We start from the raw sequence: 16,519 nt of genomic DNA, 5'->3' as shown, positions 1-16,519 counted from the left end.
AAAAATTGTTAGATGAAGCAGCTAGGTAGACACATGTCAAAACAACCTCAGAAGCTGGCACTCTTCTTTTTGGTATTAAAGAAAAAAATCCAGATTTTTCTCTGTACCTTTCTCTTTCTTAGACAGTTTTATGTCTTATGCTAATATGGAGGAATGGTGCCTCTCAGACTTTAACAGGCATACAAATCACCAAGGAGGAACGGTAAGACGTAGATTCTGCATCTTTAAGAAGCCCGTAGGTGATGTGAATGCTGCCGATCCTTGGGCCGTGCTCTGAGCAGGAAGATGGTGGTGAGAGATGGCATGTGGAAACCCCAGCTTATGGTAGTTGCACATGTGCAACTGTCAACTTGACGATGGTGCAAAAGCGTTCCTTACGACATCTAGTGAGGGTGCCTTGTACCTGCCCCCAGCAGGTACAATGTACTTTGAATTTTGATCCTTTCCCAGGCTAGCCATGTGCTGTATGATACCCCTGGAGATGCCTGGCTGAATCATCTCACATAAAGCCTATTTTGTAAGAAAGTGTTGACTACCTCATGTAATTTATCGAATACTGTACAGAAGTGTTCTGAGTGTATTTGAGGTAGGAAAGGTTAAGCTGTGATGTTTAGTAGGTTAGATGTACTTTTTTTCTTTTTTTTTCTGAGACAGGGTCTTGCTCCCTTCACCCAGGCTGGAGTGCAGTGGTGCGATCACAGTTCACTGCAGCCTTGACCTCCTGGACTCTGGTGATTCTCCCACCTCAGCCTCCCAAGTAGCTGGGACTACGGGCGTGTCCCACCATGCCAATTTTTTGTATTTTTAGTAGAGACAGGGTTTTGCCATGTTGCTCAGGCTGGTCTCAAGCAATCCACCCACCTCGGCCTCCCAGAGTGCTGGGATTACAGGTGTGAGCCAATGTGACCGCCCCAGCCCACCCTTAAAAAAAGAAATAGAGACATGGTCTTGCTCTGTTGCCCAGACTGGAATGCAGTGGCATGATCCTAGCTCACTGCAGCCTTGAACTCCTGGGATCAAGTGATCCTTCTGTCTTAGCCTCCTGAGTAGCTGGGACTACAGGTGTAAGCCACCGCGCCTAGCCATATTGGGTGTGTTGATGTTGTGTAGATGATGTGCCGTCTGAAGTCAAGACGCATCTGTGTGAGGAAGCGCAGTACTCGCCAGACATTTCTTTGTGTTTTTGCCAGTCTTAGGTTTGCAGCCTTTCTGGACTATCTATCTTGAAGTCTAAAGGGCCCTTTATGGGGTGGGGACTCTTAGCACCCCTTCCCATCCTGGCCTGGGTCCCTTCAGCTGGGCTGTGTGCAGGTGGCAAGAGGACCTTTCCCCTTCACCTGCCATTTTTCTTCTTTTCCAGCTTTGAATCTCAGCTCTGCCTTGCAGCTGCGTGACTGGCAGCTTTTTATTGACATTGGTGTTGGTGATGTGATTCCAGGTTTACACTCCTCAAGTTTACTCCCTGCTCTTGCTGGCCCTCAGCACTGTGCTTACCCAACTGTGCCAATGGCCCCAGGGAGGTGACTTCAGGGCGCACCCCACCCCAACCAAAAAAATCCCCTTGATTTGGAAGATGTCTTTTGTTGCTGGACAGGTAACAAAACCACCTGGCTCAAATGCACTTCATTCTTCAGCCTCCCCCCACCCCACCCACTTGAGCTTGCAGCGGGCAGGAAGGCTTCAGGCTCTCAGGAGTCGCAGGAGGCAGCCAGGGCTGGGGAGGGCAAGGGGTGGGTTGTTCAGCACTGAGCCGGAAACGTCTGAGCGAGAGATAAAGAACTCGGCAGCCAGAGTATTCAACAGTTTTATTTGCTGTTGTGGAATGAAGGGAACAGGAAGGAATGACATGGAGGGGAAGGAAGCTCCCCGCTCCCATCACTAAGGTAGGGCACGTGGTACAGAGTGATTTGTGTGAAGCGGCCGCCCCAAGCTGAGCCTGCGGCCGATGACCACAGAAACCCTGGAAGGGAAATCTGTGACCAGAACAACAAAATGCCAAGGAAAACAAAACGCATTTGCATTTGGTATGAATTTCCTGTTTAAATAGGTTTTATCAGCGGGAAGAAAGGAAAAGTAGTGACTTCTAAGTGTCATTGGGCTGGCCTGAGCTCGGCCGCTGCCGGGTACGGTGGGGGCTGGGCCACACTGCCTGCTGCCCGTTTCCTCCCAGGGGGCGGCTGCAGCAACCTCTCAGCTTGTCCGCTTCCTATCCCTTACCTAACAGTCAGGGCTCACTAGAGGAGTCCCGGGCCTCCCAGGCTGGCTCTGGGGAAACGGAATCAGGCAGAACCGGCTGGTATTATCCCAAGGAGTGTGGCTGGGCGGAGCTTCCCCACAGATCTCTGAGTGTGGGGAGGACTCGAGAGGCCTCAGGGCAGTTCTGCGAGGGGGCGGGGCTCACAAGAGGCTGAAGTTGCTCTCCGTGGTGGAGGTCAAAGGGCAAAACCTCAGAGCGAGTCTACTGCCTGGTCTTCTTGCTTCACAGGCTGAGGCTTCCTCCTCGCCGAAGCCCAAGGCTGCGACGTGTCTGGAATGTTCCCTGTCACAGAAGTGCCTCTGGCAGTGACCTGCGTCTCTCACCCTCCTCATCTTCCTTTGCCTCTGAAAAGCTCATGTCATGGATGTGCAAAAGGAGACCTCCTGATAAAATACCTTCTCAGCCCCAACTCCTCTCAAATGAATTAAAACCAACAAAACTGCCCATTCCACAAATCCACAGGTAAGGAGAGAGTTGAAAATGAAAATGCATCTTTAAAAAATAATGGACCACTAACTTCATAGGCTCACCTCATAAATCTAAAAACCAAACACATCACCCCAAATCCAAGTAAATTTGCTTGATTTTATCACACAGCAAAGGATTCAGGCTTCTCTCCCAATGTCTGGGCTGGTGGCCTGTGTCATCCATAGGACGTCCCTCCCCCCCACCCCATCCCCCGAAGCTTGGCAGGAAACTCGGGGCAGATGGGCAGATACCACAGGCCCTGTTTCTCAGAAAGGCTCTCCCCCTGCAGGCACTGAGGACAGTGGATGGCTCATCAGAGATGCAAGGTGACAGACCCCATGTGAGGAAGGCCAAGGGCATTTTGTAGTTCAGGAAATGGAGGCACCTTGAATATTTTCTCAATTTGCTTTATAAATAGCAAGTGCTCTTAAGTATCAGTTGATCTAGTTTTCGATCAGCTAAAGAGACCACATTAATCATATCCTCTCCCTCCTCCCTCTCCCCACCACCCAAATCACTGTCTTACAACAGTGATTCTGGCCAAGGAAATTTGTTAGCAAAATATTTAGGACTAAACTCAGTGTAATCGAAGATTCTGAAGAAGCCAAGTATTCTGTTTTGGCCCTCACCAGCTGCTGCTTGAATTTCCCCAGCATCCAAGACTGTCAAGAATCTGACAGCTCTGCTAACGGAAGCTGCAGACCCTGGGTTCGGTTCCATCGCCCTTTCTCCGGGCTGGTGTGTGACGCTCCGCATCTGTGACCTCACTAGAATCAGTGTGCGCAAGGGGATCAGCAACGCAGGGCAAAGGTGACTGGTGAGACACACGTCTACACAAACGCATACAGGTATACAAAAAGCAACAAGAGTTTAATTCTCTTTTTACATGGCCACAGGCTCTCTTCAGTCAGGGGAACTTCAGCTGGTGCCTCTCTCTTGCAGCTGTGAGGCGACAGTGTGGTGACACGCCTCATGCAGACTGTCCCAGTAAACCAGGACAAGTCACCATTAAAATCTTGCATGAACAGCCCTGGGCACGTGGGAATGGTGAGAGCCACCGTCTCCTTAGTCAGCTTAACCACAGCTCCAAACGCAGTTTGTCCCAGCTGGCAAACGCCTCAAACACCAATCATGCGTCGTGCTCCTATTCTGGGTTTTTATAAAACACTTTTATATAGAGATATAGATAGCACAGTAAATGTGCTTATGATGCACTCTAACATAGAGGACAGGAATACACACTGTGGGGCGCCGCCCCAGCCGTCTCCACAGTGGAGAAAGTGCGAGGGTTAAACACATGTGGCGTGGTGGCAGACGGCAGGAAGTTAGAGTGCCACGCTCCACACCCTTCCACGCGACTGACTCATCCAACACTCAGAACTCGCCTTCTTTACCCCCTTGGTGGGTAGAAGCAGTAACAAAACAATGTCATTTTTCTAAGGGTGGAGGATGTCAAACTGTCTGGTACTGAGAGAGCAATTCTTATCCAGAAATCATCTAGAAATAATTGCCGAAGGTCAGCCTTGCCCATGGCCCCAGGCTGAAGGCTGCTCTGTAAAGGGTGGGACCGGCTCTGGGGGGTCTAGGGCTGATGCAGCATCTCTCAGACACTTGTACGCTCACACACCCACACGCCCCAGGACGAAGTGCACTTCCAATGGCTGATACAAAAATAGATTGGCACACCCTTTGACACAATGAGGTTATCTTCTAAAAGTTTTCCCCCAACTTCTGCAGACTCTCTTCCCCCATACGCTCAAGCCCTTCACACTCCAAGTTGGAACAGATCTGGAGAAGGCCCTGGACCACGCTTGCAAAGTTTGTGAATGCTGGGGAGAAAGACCGGGCTGGGGCAGCTGGCGATTCTCGCTAGTGGACAGAGGACAGGGCCTCTCTGTTCTCAGCACGCACCTCCTCTTCCCTTGTTTGAGGAGTCCACAGCTCATGGCTCCTCTTGGCTACACACCCAAGACTCCTTGGAAAGTTCCTAGTACTGCTTCTCCTCAAACCATGTCGAGAGGAAGAAAAGTCTGGTATTTTGAGTTCTATTTTTTTTCATTTCCAGTAGTAAGTGCTGCTCCACCAAGCTGAGAAGAAATGGTCCTTGGCTCTCCTCGGAGCCGGTGCTAGGAGCTCTGGACCAGGCGTCTATAGTGGGGCATGACTTCGTGCTCTGGCAAGTGGAGGGCGAATTCCAAGGCCACTAACACTGGGAACTCAAAGGCAATCAGTTCTCGCCTGTTCAGCCGGAACTTCTCTTCCAGTTTCTGCAACAAAATGGAAGAAAATCAAAAGCATGTTCGTTTTGAAATTAAAATCCTAGTCTTTCTGCAACTGTAGCTTCTCTATCCACCAGCCAGGGAGTGCTTAGGAGAAATCCACTTTGGGCAAAGCTCTGTGGAGGAAGAAAGGGAGGCATGGGCTGTGCTTCCTGCCTTCAGTCCTGGTTGTGAAGGAACCACACCTTTCCCGGGGGCCGCCTGGAACCACACAGACATCTTACAACATCATTTAATCCTCTCAGTAATATGACATGGTTCATGCTCCGTATCTCTATTTTACAGATGAGAAAACAGGCTCCAAGAAGTCAGAGAGCTTAGCCAGGGTCACATGGCAGCAAACTGCAGCACTAAGATTCCACTCTAACTGGGACTCAAACTCTACCTGTGACAACTAAGTGATTCAGGTTTAAAGACTGAAAATAAAGCAAACCGGTGGTGGCTCACGCCTGTCATCCCAGCACCTTGGGAGGCCGAGGTGGGTGGATCACTTGAGGTCAGGAGTTTGAGACTAGCCTGGCCAACATGGTGAAACCCTGTCTCTGCTAAAAATAACAAAAATGGCAGGCGCCTATGGTCCCAGCTCCTCGGGAGGCTGAGGCAGGAGACTCACTTGAACCTGGGAGGTGAAGGTTGCAGTGAGTCAAGATCGTGCCAGTGAACTCCAGCCTGGGCAACAAAGCAAGATGCTGTTTCAAAAAATAAATAAAATAAAATAATAAAGCAAACCACCCACAATAAAAACCACGTGGTAAGTTCAGAAGGGAGTGTACCGATTCTATGCAGTTCAGTCTATTCCTCTTACACACAAGGATCTAAGTCCTCGGGAAGTCCCCACTTTCACAGTGCCACTGAGCCTGGTGGCATCTTGCGTGTCCACCCAACTGGAGGAGCTGCTGGAGCTGGAAAAGGAGGAGAACCACCAAGGTGGGGATGGGCAGGGAGGGCCTCTGTTTGCTCAGGCACATTCTGCCTTGGCGTAAACCCAGCTTTTGTCTTAAGAAAACAAATCCCGCCCACAAAGCAGATGTTGATTGCTTTCAAGATCGTAACTGGGATGAGATCTTGAGTTAGGTTTCTTGCTAATGTAAGTGGCTGGTCAAACCATTACTGTTGTATTCTGCATCAATAGTGAGGAAGGCCTCACCCCATGTAAGGAAGGCCAAGGGCATTTTGTAGTTCAGGCGATAGAGGCACCGTGAATTAGGTAAAGTTGTCAGCTTCTGCTGTGTGGTATATTGCTCAAGTATGATTAAATGTGCATATTATTTATAATTTTATGAATATTTGTTACATCTAAAGATTCATTAGTTCTTGGCCAGACAAGATTATAATGACTCATGTCTATAATCCCAGTACTTAGGGAGGTTGAAGTGAAAGGGTAGCTTGAGGCCAGGAGTTTGCGACTAGCCTGGGCAATACAGCGAGACCTGGTCTCTATAAAAAAATTTAAAAAATGAGCCAGGTGCAGTGGTGCATGCCTATAGTTCCAGCTACTTGGGAGGCCGAGGTGGGAGGACTGCTTGAGTCAAGGAGGTGGAGGCTGCAGTGAGCTATGATTGTGCCACTGCACTCCAGCCTGGGTGACAGAGTGAGACCCTGTCTCAAAAAACAAACACACAGAAATCATTAGTTCAGCAAGTATCTGTCTAAGCCTACTGATTCTCAGCTGAGTTGGTGTCCGATGGTCACTTCTGGGTTCATGTATTTACTGTATAAGCTAGATGATTTTGTACCATTCTTAAAATCTGTAAAGCATTGACCTAAAATATACTCTTTTCAACTGGGGAGTACCTACCTTAGTGCCCTTTTGCCTTTTTGCCTTTGCCACTGAAGACAGTTAGACAGTGAGACATATGGGGTTATTGACTAAACCACGTCTTTTCTTTTCTGTATTCTGATGCTTTGATATCTGGGGCCTTGCTGACTCCAGAGGGACTGCCCTTCCCAGGGCTAGCCAAATCCTCCACAGTGACCCCTTTTGCTTTTCGAATGCAAGCCAACCAATCCAGAGGCCACGTTCCTACCACCTCCTCCATGGGCCTCACACTCCAGGCCACTCTCCACCTGCCCTTATCACCCCAGAGCCAAGCACCAGACAACTAGGGACAGACGCTAAGCCCCAGAGCCCATCAAAACTATTCAAACTCGCCAATCCTAGACCCACGGACCCTGCCTTACCTATTCCTTTCTGGGAAAACCAGTCAAGACTCCCTCTGCCTCCTGGCCAATCCCAGGGCTTCCATGCACAGCTCCCACAGCATGGCATGCCCCTTGGTATGGGCTGAATGCTTGTGTCCCCCTAAATTCATATGTGGATGCCCTAATCCTTCACGTGATGGTATTAGGAGGTGGGGCCTCTGGGAGTGATTAGGTCTAGATGAGCTCCTGGGCATGGAGTGAAGGGATTCAGAGCCTTAGGAGAAGAAACCAGAGGACTTGCTTTTTGTCTCTCTCTGCAGTTAAGGATAGGCAAGCGAGCAAGGGGAGGAACCTCACCAGAACCAAAGCAACTGGTCCCTTGACCCTGGACTGCACAGTCTCCAAAACAATGAGAAATAAATTTGTCATTTCAGCCATCCAGCCTATGGTATTTTGTTATGGCAGCATCAGCCAAGATACTCCTTCCCTTAGGAACCGTCACACACTATCTTCTCAATGAATCTGTCCTCTGATCAGCTGGCTTTACTGTACCTCAAATTTTCTATTAATACATTGAATTCTAAAATAGGCATTCATGTAGCGATCCAAGAAGATCGATGTTTCCTTGCTTTGGTAGGGCTCTCCTTTAAAAGAAAAGAGATACCACCCTGTCAAACTCACGCCCTTCCCCACAGAGGAGCCAGCCACGGAATTAGGAAGCCAAGGTCTTCCTGAAGCAACCTGTTTGACGTTACATGCTCTGGGGGCCACACAGAGGGAATCCCTCGCAGGTACAGTGGCTTCTATGGCTGTGGGAATGACTGCGTCTCTCATGGTGTCTGAGAATGGATTTTGAGGACCAGACCCAATGCCCAATGCTGAGGAGCTTTGATCTTGTCCAAGTAGATCATCCCTATGTTCTAAGATAGCCTGACTATTCCCACTACGGGAAAGACTTCATAGCCTTCACCTCAATTGTGCACTAAGGATCAGAATCCTTCCAGGCGGGGTCACTGACCGAATCCTTCTGAGACAGGAATCCCGGACTGGAGCAAGTGCTCCTCCAGCCACCAGGACAAAGGCCACTTACATCAATTAAATGCTTGACTTCGTGTTTTTTGAGGTCACTTCCAATTTTGGCTGCTAACAGCACACATGCCCCAGCACACAGCTTCCGGTTCTGTTTGTTGAGCTTCCCCTTGAGGGCGAGCTTTTCAAAGTAGACGAAGGCCATGGCCACTGTGGGCTCCTCGAGGCCACAGTCCTCCTGCGCAAGCTTCCGCATCTCTCGTTTCAGACTGGAGAAAGACAGGCAGGAGGGAACAGTCTTATGAAAACTTTAGAGTTTCAGGGGACCCCAAAGGAAAAGACTCCCCCATCTTGAATGCTTTTCTCTTTCTCTTTCCCAGAGAGTGACCTGGACTGGGATTAAGTCCCTGGGAGTGTGAAGGCTGCATTATGCATGGGGACCAGACTTGCAGAGCTGGGCTTTGGACAAAATTTTCTCTGTTGGTCAGGTCGTATAGAACATGTTTACTTTTTTTTTTTTTTTTTGAGATGGAGTCTCACTGTGTTGTCCAGGCTGGAGTGCAGTGGCACGATCTCGGCTCACTGCAACCTCCACCTCCTGGGTTCAAGCAGTTCTCCTGCCTCAGCCTGAGTGGCTCGGATTACAGGCGCGCACCACCACGCCTGGCTAATTTTTAAATTTTTAGTAGAGACGGGATTTCACCATGTTGGCCAGGTTGGTCTCAAACTCCTGACCTCAGGTGATCTGCCCACTTCGGCCTCCCAAAGTGCTGGGATTACAGGCATGAGCCACCCACGCCCAGCTGTCCTTTCTGCTGAACGTGGCAATGACTCAATCACTGGAACCACAGGAAGGACCACTGGACAGATGACAAGCTTACCGTGTGTGGTAAGAGGGGTTTGGAGGGAAAGGTCGCAGGCAAGCCCAGCCTCCCGTACCTCCTAATTTTGCTGAGCGTCAGCTTAATGTGAGGAAACTTCTCCTTGAAGGTCTCGTTCATGTCCTTCTTGAGATCTGAGGGCTTCACGTAGTCAATCACCGTTGTCTGTAAGAGACAGGGGAACACGGATCATCCTTAAAACAAGGGTTGTATGTAATAATTATGCGCCAACTACGACCAACTTACAACTCCCAAGGCCATGAGCAATGGAAAAACTTGGATTGGAGCTGCGACAAGGGCTCGGCAGAATCCAGGAGCCTGAAGCGGACCGTGGCTTTCTGGAGGTGAACAGAAAACAAGTCGCCACTATTAGGATGAGGTGACACTTAGGAAAGCTGGCCTGTGGCCCATCAGAAGTCAGCGCCCGAGAGGGAGGGGTCCCTCTGTCAGTTCCCAGGTGTCAGCCTGTTCACACAGTACAGGGTTTAAGCGTGTGGGGCTTGGATGTACACAGACCTGGTGTTCAATCCCTACTTGACCATTCACTAGTCCGACAGCTTTGGGAGACTTAAAATCACCCCAAAACTCAAGTCCCATTTCTGTAAACAAAAAACAGTACAGTGCCTAGTTCACACAGCTTTCTGAGAACTGTACGAGAAGTGCCGTGCACAGTGCCTGGCCTACAGCAAATGCTCAATAAATATTAGCTATTGTTTAGTTTTTTAAACGGTAGTCAAACATACATCACATACAATTTACCATCGTCACCATTTTCAGGCGTACCATTCAGTGGCATTAAGAACATTCACATCGTTGTGCAGCCCTCACCACCTTGGATCCTTGGAGTCCTTTCTGAATACCCTGGTCTTCCTTGCTCCTCTGTACCCTGCACTGTGAACTCGGAATTCAAGTTTTTTTCTGGGTTTTCCCCAGTTCATCTCATCCCTCCTCGACAGTACACTTGCCAAGGCTGGGTCTTTTTCGGCTGACTACATGCCACAATCTTTTTTTGTTTTTTATTTGAGACGGAGTCATGCTCTGTCGCCCAAGTAGTACAGTGGTGCAATCTCGGCTCACTGCAACCTCCGCCTCTTGGGTTCAAGCGATTCTCCTGCCTCAGCCTCCCGAGTAGCTGGAACTACAGGCACGTGCCACCTCGCCCACCTAATTTTTGTATTTTTAGTAGATGGGGTTTCGCCATGTTGGCCGGGATCCTCTTGAACTCCTGACTTCAGGTGATCCACCCACCTCTGCCTCCCAAAGTGCTGGGATAAGAGGCTTGAGCCACTGTGCCTGGCCGACATTCCGTAATCTTAATCAGCCAAAGCTCAGGAAAGAAGAAACGACAGGTTTTGATGTGAAGGTCGATTCCCTGGATGACTCACGCCTGCAAAACCCATCAAAGGTTTCCTTAACAGCTCTAACGGAAGTTGGTGGCTTTCTCTGGACACCTCCATTTATAGGACACAGGATTTTAGCGCAGACATGTGGAATGCCTTTGGTGTCAGTTAGTAGCAAGGAGCAGGCAAGCAGCCAGCACATCCCAATTCAAGTGATCTTGATGGTCCTCTCTTTGCTTCTCCGGTGAATAAAGGCAAAGCACAGCAATATTAACTCCAACAATACCACCAGACCTGTTCAGAGCCACAGTATTTGGACACTGCTCTCACTGCCAAGGTCCAGCAGAGTGGGCCCCTGTGGCAGCCCTTCCAAGACAGGTTTATTTCCCTTCTACTTTTAAGAACGGTCTCCTCTGGGTTGAAGGGGATGTAAGATTTCCTTTTGGAAACAGGCAGTAGAATGGGGGCCACATGTAACATGCTCGCCTCAAGCTGGGAGGGCCCATCAGCCAACCCTCCTGTTTCCCAAGTAATCAGCACCTTCCTCCGGCTTCTCAACCCCTCACCCCCCATCCAGGAACCCTGAACTCCCAGAGACAGGCCGCTCCCACTCTTCCTCTACAGAGGAAGGTCATGAGGTTTGCAATGATGTAAGCAGGCTCAAGTAAAGTCATCTGCCTTTGTTGGGGGCCTGGAGCCCTGTGAGCGCCAGCAAGGATATCCTGCTGCTTAACCATCATGCGGATTTTCAGGCTGGGTTCTGTTGAAGTGCCTGTGGGAGGGGGACTGGATCTCTCTTCGCAGCAACCACAGCAAGTCTGCTTTGCTCCGTCTTATTTGTAGATACACAACACTTCCCTTGCAAGAGAGATCTCACTGCTTAAATGTGCAAATATGCAAATGTGTCCCACCTCTGTTCGCAACAGAGGCTCAGAAAAGTGAAAAGGCCTGAGTGAGCCGCAGGCAGGGCAGGCGCTGGGACCCTGGTCTCCCAGAGCAGCTGCTTCCAGCTCGCGCCCCATACACTGCCTTCCTACTTTTCTCTCCTTGATGGTACTGAATAAGCAGCACAGAGTAGCTCCCTACCCAAGGGCTCTCACCAGGATGTCTGAGAAGATAGCTGGCAGTGGGAAGGGCTGGCGAGTGGTGGGGCAGGTCCACCTTCAGCAAGTCAGGCAATAGGGAGAAAGTCACTCAACCTCCCTGAGCCTTGCCCTTATCTTCTCCAAAACGAGATGAGAAAACCTCATGGGGCTGCTTCCCAGGTTTATCTTGAAGATCAAAGAGAACAAAATGTATGTAAAAGACACTGGCAAATCTCATCAGGAGCACATAGCAGAGACAGCAGCAAGTCTGGGCTCTGCTCCAGCCCCACTGAGTCAGTCTCTGAGGGCAGGGCCTCACATCTGCACCATGACAAGTTTTCCAGCTGATTTCTATGCGTCAGCTGGGACTTACAAATCAGACTCTCATCTGGCTATTGCCCACTCCTGGTTCAGCTTGGGATGCCACTTCTGCAGGCTCCTCCTCCTAAATCCCCGGGGCTGAGGCTGCTCTCCCCCAGACTCACCTTTCTACTCTATGATCTGAACATCCAACCTCCTCTTGGGACGCCCTGCTGTGCTACGGAGGCTGGAAAGCTAACGGTTATACTTGCCTGACTCCTTTGCAGCTAGGATTCCAAAAACAATTCTGGCTCCTCCTATTGGATGCTCTTGTACGTGAAGGCAGGGCTCGAGCAAGGGCTGTGCTTCTGTTGTTTATGCTGCCAAGAGGCTCAGGGCAGGAATCCTCAAGTCCTGTCACTACACTTCTGGGTTCTCATTTGGCAGGTGTGGACCACAGCAGGGCAGCATGGATCTGGAGCCAGCAGCCAGTGCCAGTTCCCCAAGTCCAAAGCCAGAGTCCTGGCCCCAGGTAGCAGCAGCCTCCTGTGTGGCACAGTTCTAAAGTGCGGCTTGGGGATCATTCCTGAAATGTCAACTTAGGTTATTCTGTCAGCCTCCTCAATGATTCTAGTAAGTAAGGTGTTCATTAGATACCTTTCTTCTTTTTTTGAGATGGAGTTTCACTCTCGTTGCCCAGGCTGGAGTGCAATGGTGTGATCTCAGATCACTGCAAACCCTGCCTCCTGTGTTCAAGTGATTCTCCTGCCTCAGCCTCCCAAGTAGCTAGGATTACAGGCATGCACCACCACACCCAGCTGTATTTTTAGTAGAGATGGGGTTTCACCGTGTTGGTCACGCGGGTCTCGAACTCCTGGCCTCAGGTGACCCACCCACCTCGGCCTCCCAAAGTGCTGGGATTACAGGCGTGAGCCACTGTGCCCAGCCTTTAAAAAAAAAAAAAAAAAAAAAAAGACATAGGGTCTTGCTATGTCTTTTTAGGTGGGACTCTAAATCCTGGGCCAAGTGATCCTCCTGCCTTTGCCTCCTGAGTGGTCCGGGCTGCAGACCTGTGTCCCTGCGCCAGCTCCTCTTCCTTCTTAAACTCACTAGAGTGGATGCTGCACTTCAGAACTGAACCACGCCTGGTGCACACGCTGTACTTTGCTGATGGCATTTACCACTACTGAAACTGAACCTGGCTCGGGGAAGGGGGAACAGAGGAAGAGCTTCTGATCCCCATAAAGGCAAAGACGATATCCAGTCCCTGAAGCTCTGAGTCCTGCCCCCACCCCTGAGCCACACTTCCCGACCCATCCCTGCTTTACAGGACCCGTGAGAGCCAACAGCTCAGCTCAGCCTGTGGCTCTTGAGGGGGCAAGGGCGGCAGAGAGCGCCAGGTCCACTCTGGTCTGGGCCTTGCAGGGGAGACTCTGTCTTTTTTACAAGCAGCCTGGTCCTAGCTCTTGGGGTCCAGGGCTGGGGACTCTTTGTTTCCTGACAGAGAGGCAGAGAAAAATCCAAGCTAGGCCCTGGCAGGGGGTGTGCAGGGAAGGCCTGTGAGCAGACGCTGCGAGACCCTTGGCCCAGTGAGCCCAGTGCTTGGCCCCGCATAAGTGGGGCATATGTGAAGTGCCAGGAGGACGAGGCCCTCTAGTCATCTTCTAGGCGACAGACTCTTCAGCATCCCGGCCTTCTGTCCCGGCCTCCTGTCTGCTGCGCTCTCTTCAGTCTTGCTTTTGTCTCTGCTTCTCTAAGCTGTGGCTCAGTGGGGAAGAACACAGGCTCAAGAGCCAGAGCCCTGGGTTCAAACTCCAGCTCTGCCACGTGGTGCCCGGCGGCCCAGTGCACACTGGTGAGGAGCTCTGTGCCTCCGTTTGCTCCCCTGGCTTCTCCAGCACCCACTTGATGTTGACAGCAGCAGGCGCCTGATCTGTGGGGCTGTTCCGTGTCCTGCTCCCGCTCAGCTGCATAGGATACACAACTGCCACAGTGGACCAGACAACCCCTAAAGCGGCACTGGCTGCCAGAGCCCGGCTCGGAGGGGGCTGCACACACGCTGCATCTTCAGGCCACTGCTCTGCACCAGCCCCACACTGTCCGGAGTGTGGAAACTGGACGGATCACTCTGAGCCCAGGGCCACCCCCCTTCCAGGCAGGTTCCAGAGGGGATGACAGTCCTCGGTGTCCTCTCAGCTGCAGGTCCCTCTGAGAAACACTCTCTGGGGTACAGGAAGTCATGATTCCCCGGCACATTCTGTCTTGAGGGAGCCTGATGGTGGCCCTTAGAGGCCGGGCCTCCCAACCATGCCAAGAGATGGCATCCTCTCTTCAGTGCTGGGGGTGAGCTGGAGAGGCGGTACTAGGAGATTGAGCCGCAGAAGTGGGATGACCACAGCCCCCCAGCCACTCATTCTTTCTGGTGTGGGACTGAAGAATGAGCACTTTTGCTCCTAGCACTTTAGGAGGCCGAGGTGGGTGGATCACTTGAGGTCTGGAGTTCAAGACCAGCCTGGCCAACATGGCAAAACCCTGTCTCTACTAAAAATACAAAAATTAGCTGGGCCTGGTGGTGCATGCCTATAGTCTCAGCTACTTGGGAGGCTGACACAGGAGACTCACTTGAACCTGGGAGATGAAGGTTGAAGTGAGCCAAGATGGTGCCACTGCTCTCCAGCCTGGGTGACAGAGTGAGACTCTGTCTCAAAAAAATAAATAAAAAACCTTGTAATGCCTGGGTTTTGCCAGTGCATGCTACTGTAAATCAAAAAGTGCCAATTAAATAGGCAGCAACTCCTTCTTGGCCTGGGACAGTCTGAGTGACAACTGTTTTTTTTTTTTTTTGAGACAGAGTCTCACTCTGTCACCGAGGTTGGAATGCAGTGGTGCGATCTCGGTTCACTGCAACCTCCGCCTCCAGGTTCAAGCGATTCTCCTGCCTCAGTCTTCCAAGTAGCTGGGACTACAGGTGTGCACCACCACGCCAGCTCATTTTTGTATTTTTAGTAGGGACGGTGTTTCACCACATTGGCCAGGATGGTCTCCATCTCCTGACCTTTTGATCCTCCCTCCTCGGCCTCCCAAAATGCTAGGATTACAGGTGTGAGCCACCACGCCCGGCCATGACCACTGTTTTCAATGTCACCTAATGCCAGGCCATGGGATTCACCAGACGAAGGGCTCCCTGTGGCCCGCAGCAGGCCCAGGCTGTGTGATGGAGGCGGGGATTCCAACCCTGCAGCAGGCAGCTGTGTTTTTGCAAGGGTGCTCATTCCGTTCATGGAGTGACAGGTCACTTGAATGCACTGTCGAGCACTTGAATGCCTGACTGCAGGGAAGCTATGTGCACAGCTGCGTACAGGGAAAGGGGAAGGTCAGATGGAAGGGACTGTCCACAACACAGATGTCCAGAGATGCAGTTCACAAGGAAGCCCTGCCTGGCCTGCCCTGCTGGAGACAGTCTGGAAGGCCTAGAGTGGGTGTGGACAAATTCTTTCTGAGATAAGAGGAAGAGAGAAGACTATAACTTAGTTATCTAGACGAAAAGTCTCCCATATCGATTGCAGAAACACTGATACATCTTTTGCTTTTGAGACAGGATGAGTGACTCTGTTGCCCAGGAGGGAGTACGGTGGCACTCACTACAACTCCCGCCTCCCGGGTTCAAGCAATTCTCATGCCTCAGTCTCTCAAGTAGCTGGGACTACAGGTGCACGCCACCACACCTGGCTATTGTTTTTGTATTTTGTGGTAGAGATGGGATTTCACCATGTTACCCAGGCTGGTCTCGAACTCCTGACCTCAAGTGATCCGCCCACCTCAGCATCCCAAAGTGCTGGGGTTACAGGTGTGAGGCACCGCGCCTGGCCCATCCTTTGCTTTGTATAAAAACAAAGTCTTGACTTGTCATGAGTGGAGCGAAGGGGCCTCCATGGAACTGAACTTGGGCCCCATCCCGGCCCACTGTAGCAATGCTGTGAAGTGAAGGCCCCTCAGGTGGGCTGGGGTATAACGGGAGAGGATGGGAGGTACACACGCCCCAACAACAATCCTGGAGAACAGTGAGGGCCTCAGAGCAGATAGGCTGCTGGTCTGATTCCAACCGAAACAACAGAAAAGGTACTTCCACTCCAGGGCCTGATAAAGCTCCGGTCTCCATTTCCTACTCTCCTGTCTTCCAAGTCTCCCCAGGAACTCTTATGAGCAGTTCTAAGCAGAAGTGAGCTTGCCGTACACTCTGCTACTGTTCTCCTCTGACCTACTGCCAGCCCTAGTGCTGCCTGCACCCCAGGAGCTAGCAGCAAGACCTGGGGCAGGTATGCAGCCGCTGCAAGCCTTGGTTCCACGCCATGCCTGTGAAAGGAAGGAGGGATACAAGGCAATGATGCACACAGCTCCTTCCAGGGTCAACAGCCACTGCGGAATTAGGCTCTTCTGCTTTGGCCACGCTTGTACACGGGCGTTCAGGCTCAGTTGGGCACTGGAAGGCAGATGTTCCGTGCTTGTTAAGGCAATCAAGCAGCACAGCGGCCCTCGACTAAATCTATCTAACCACCAACAGATGGGCATTTCAGCTGTTCTAGGCATTTAATCCTTTCCCTAAGAGGACAGTAAATCACAAGGAAACTATGGAAATAAACGGGTGGCCTACGCAGCCTGGGGCTGCATCTGTTGCTATTTCTACCCATCGAATTCAAAATACCGAATCCTGGATCAACTCTCCCTCCCACTGAAATGA

At 51.0% G+C, this 16,519-nt stretch overlaps 1 protein-coding gene across 1 annotated transcript in view; it reads right to left on the bottom strand.

Annotated features, from left to right (window-relative positions):
- Positions 1-1,790: 1,790 nt before the first annotated feature.
- Positions 1,791-16,519, bottom strand: part of CABLES1 (Cdk5 and Abl enzyme substrate 1) — a gene marked incomplete at its 5' end in the record, with an annotated part of 128,452 nt that continues 113,723 nt past the window's right edge. Inside the window, 3 exons of the mRNA XM_017883980.1 lie at positions 1,791-4,992; positions 8,237-8,444; positions 9,115-9,221. Of these exons, the coding sequence (XP_017739469.1) occupies positions 4,852-4,992; positions 8,237-8,444; positions 9,115-9,221 (456 nt within the window). The remainder of the gene's footprint in view (positions 4,993-8,236; positions 8,445-9,114; positions 9,222-16,519) is intronic.

This window comes from Rhinopithecus bieti, unplaced genomic scaffold (assembly GCF_001698545.2).
Source record: "Rhinopithecus bieti isolate Rb0 unplaced genomic scaffold, ASM169854v2 scaffold_13577, whole genome shotgun sequence".
Lineage (NCBI taxonomy): Eukaryota > Metazoa > Chordata > Mammalia > Primates > Cercopithecidae > Rhinopithecus > Rhinopithecus bieti.
This window is presented reverse-complemented; position numbering and strand designations above follow the sequence as displayed.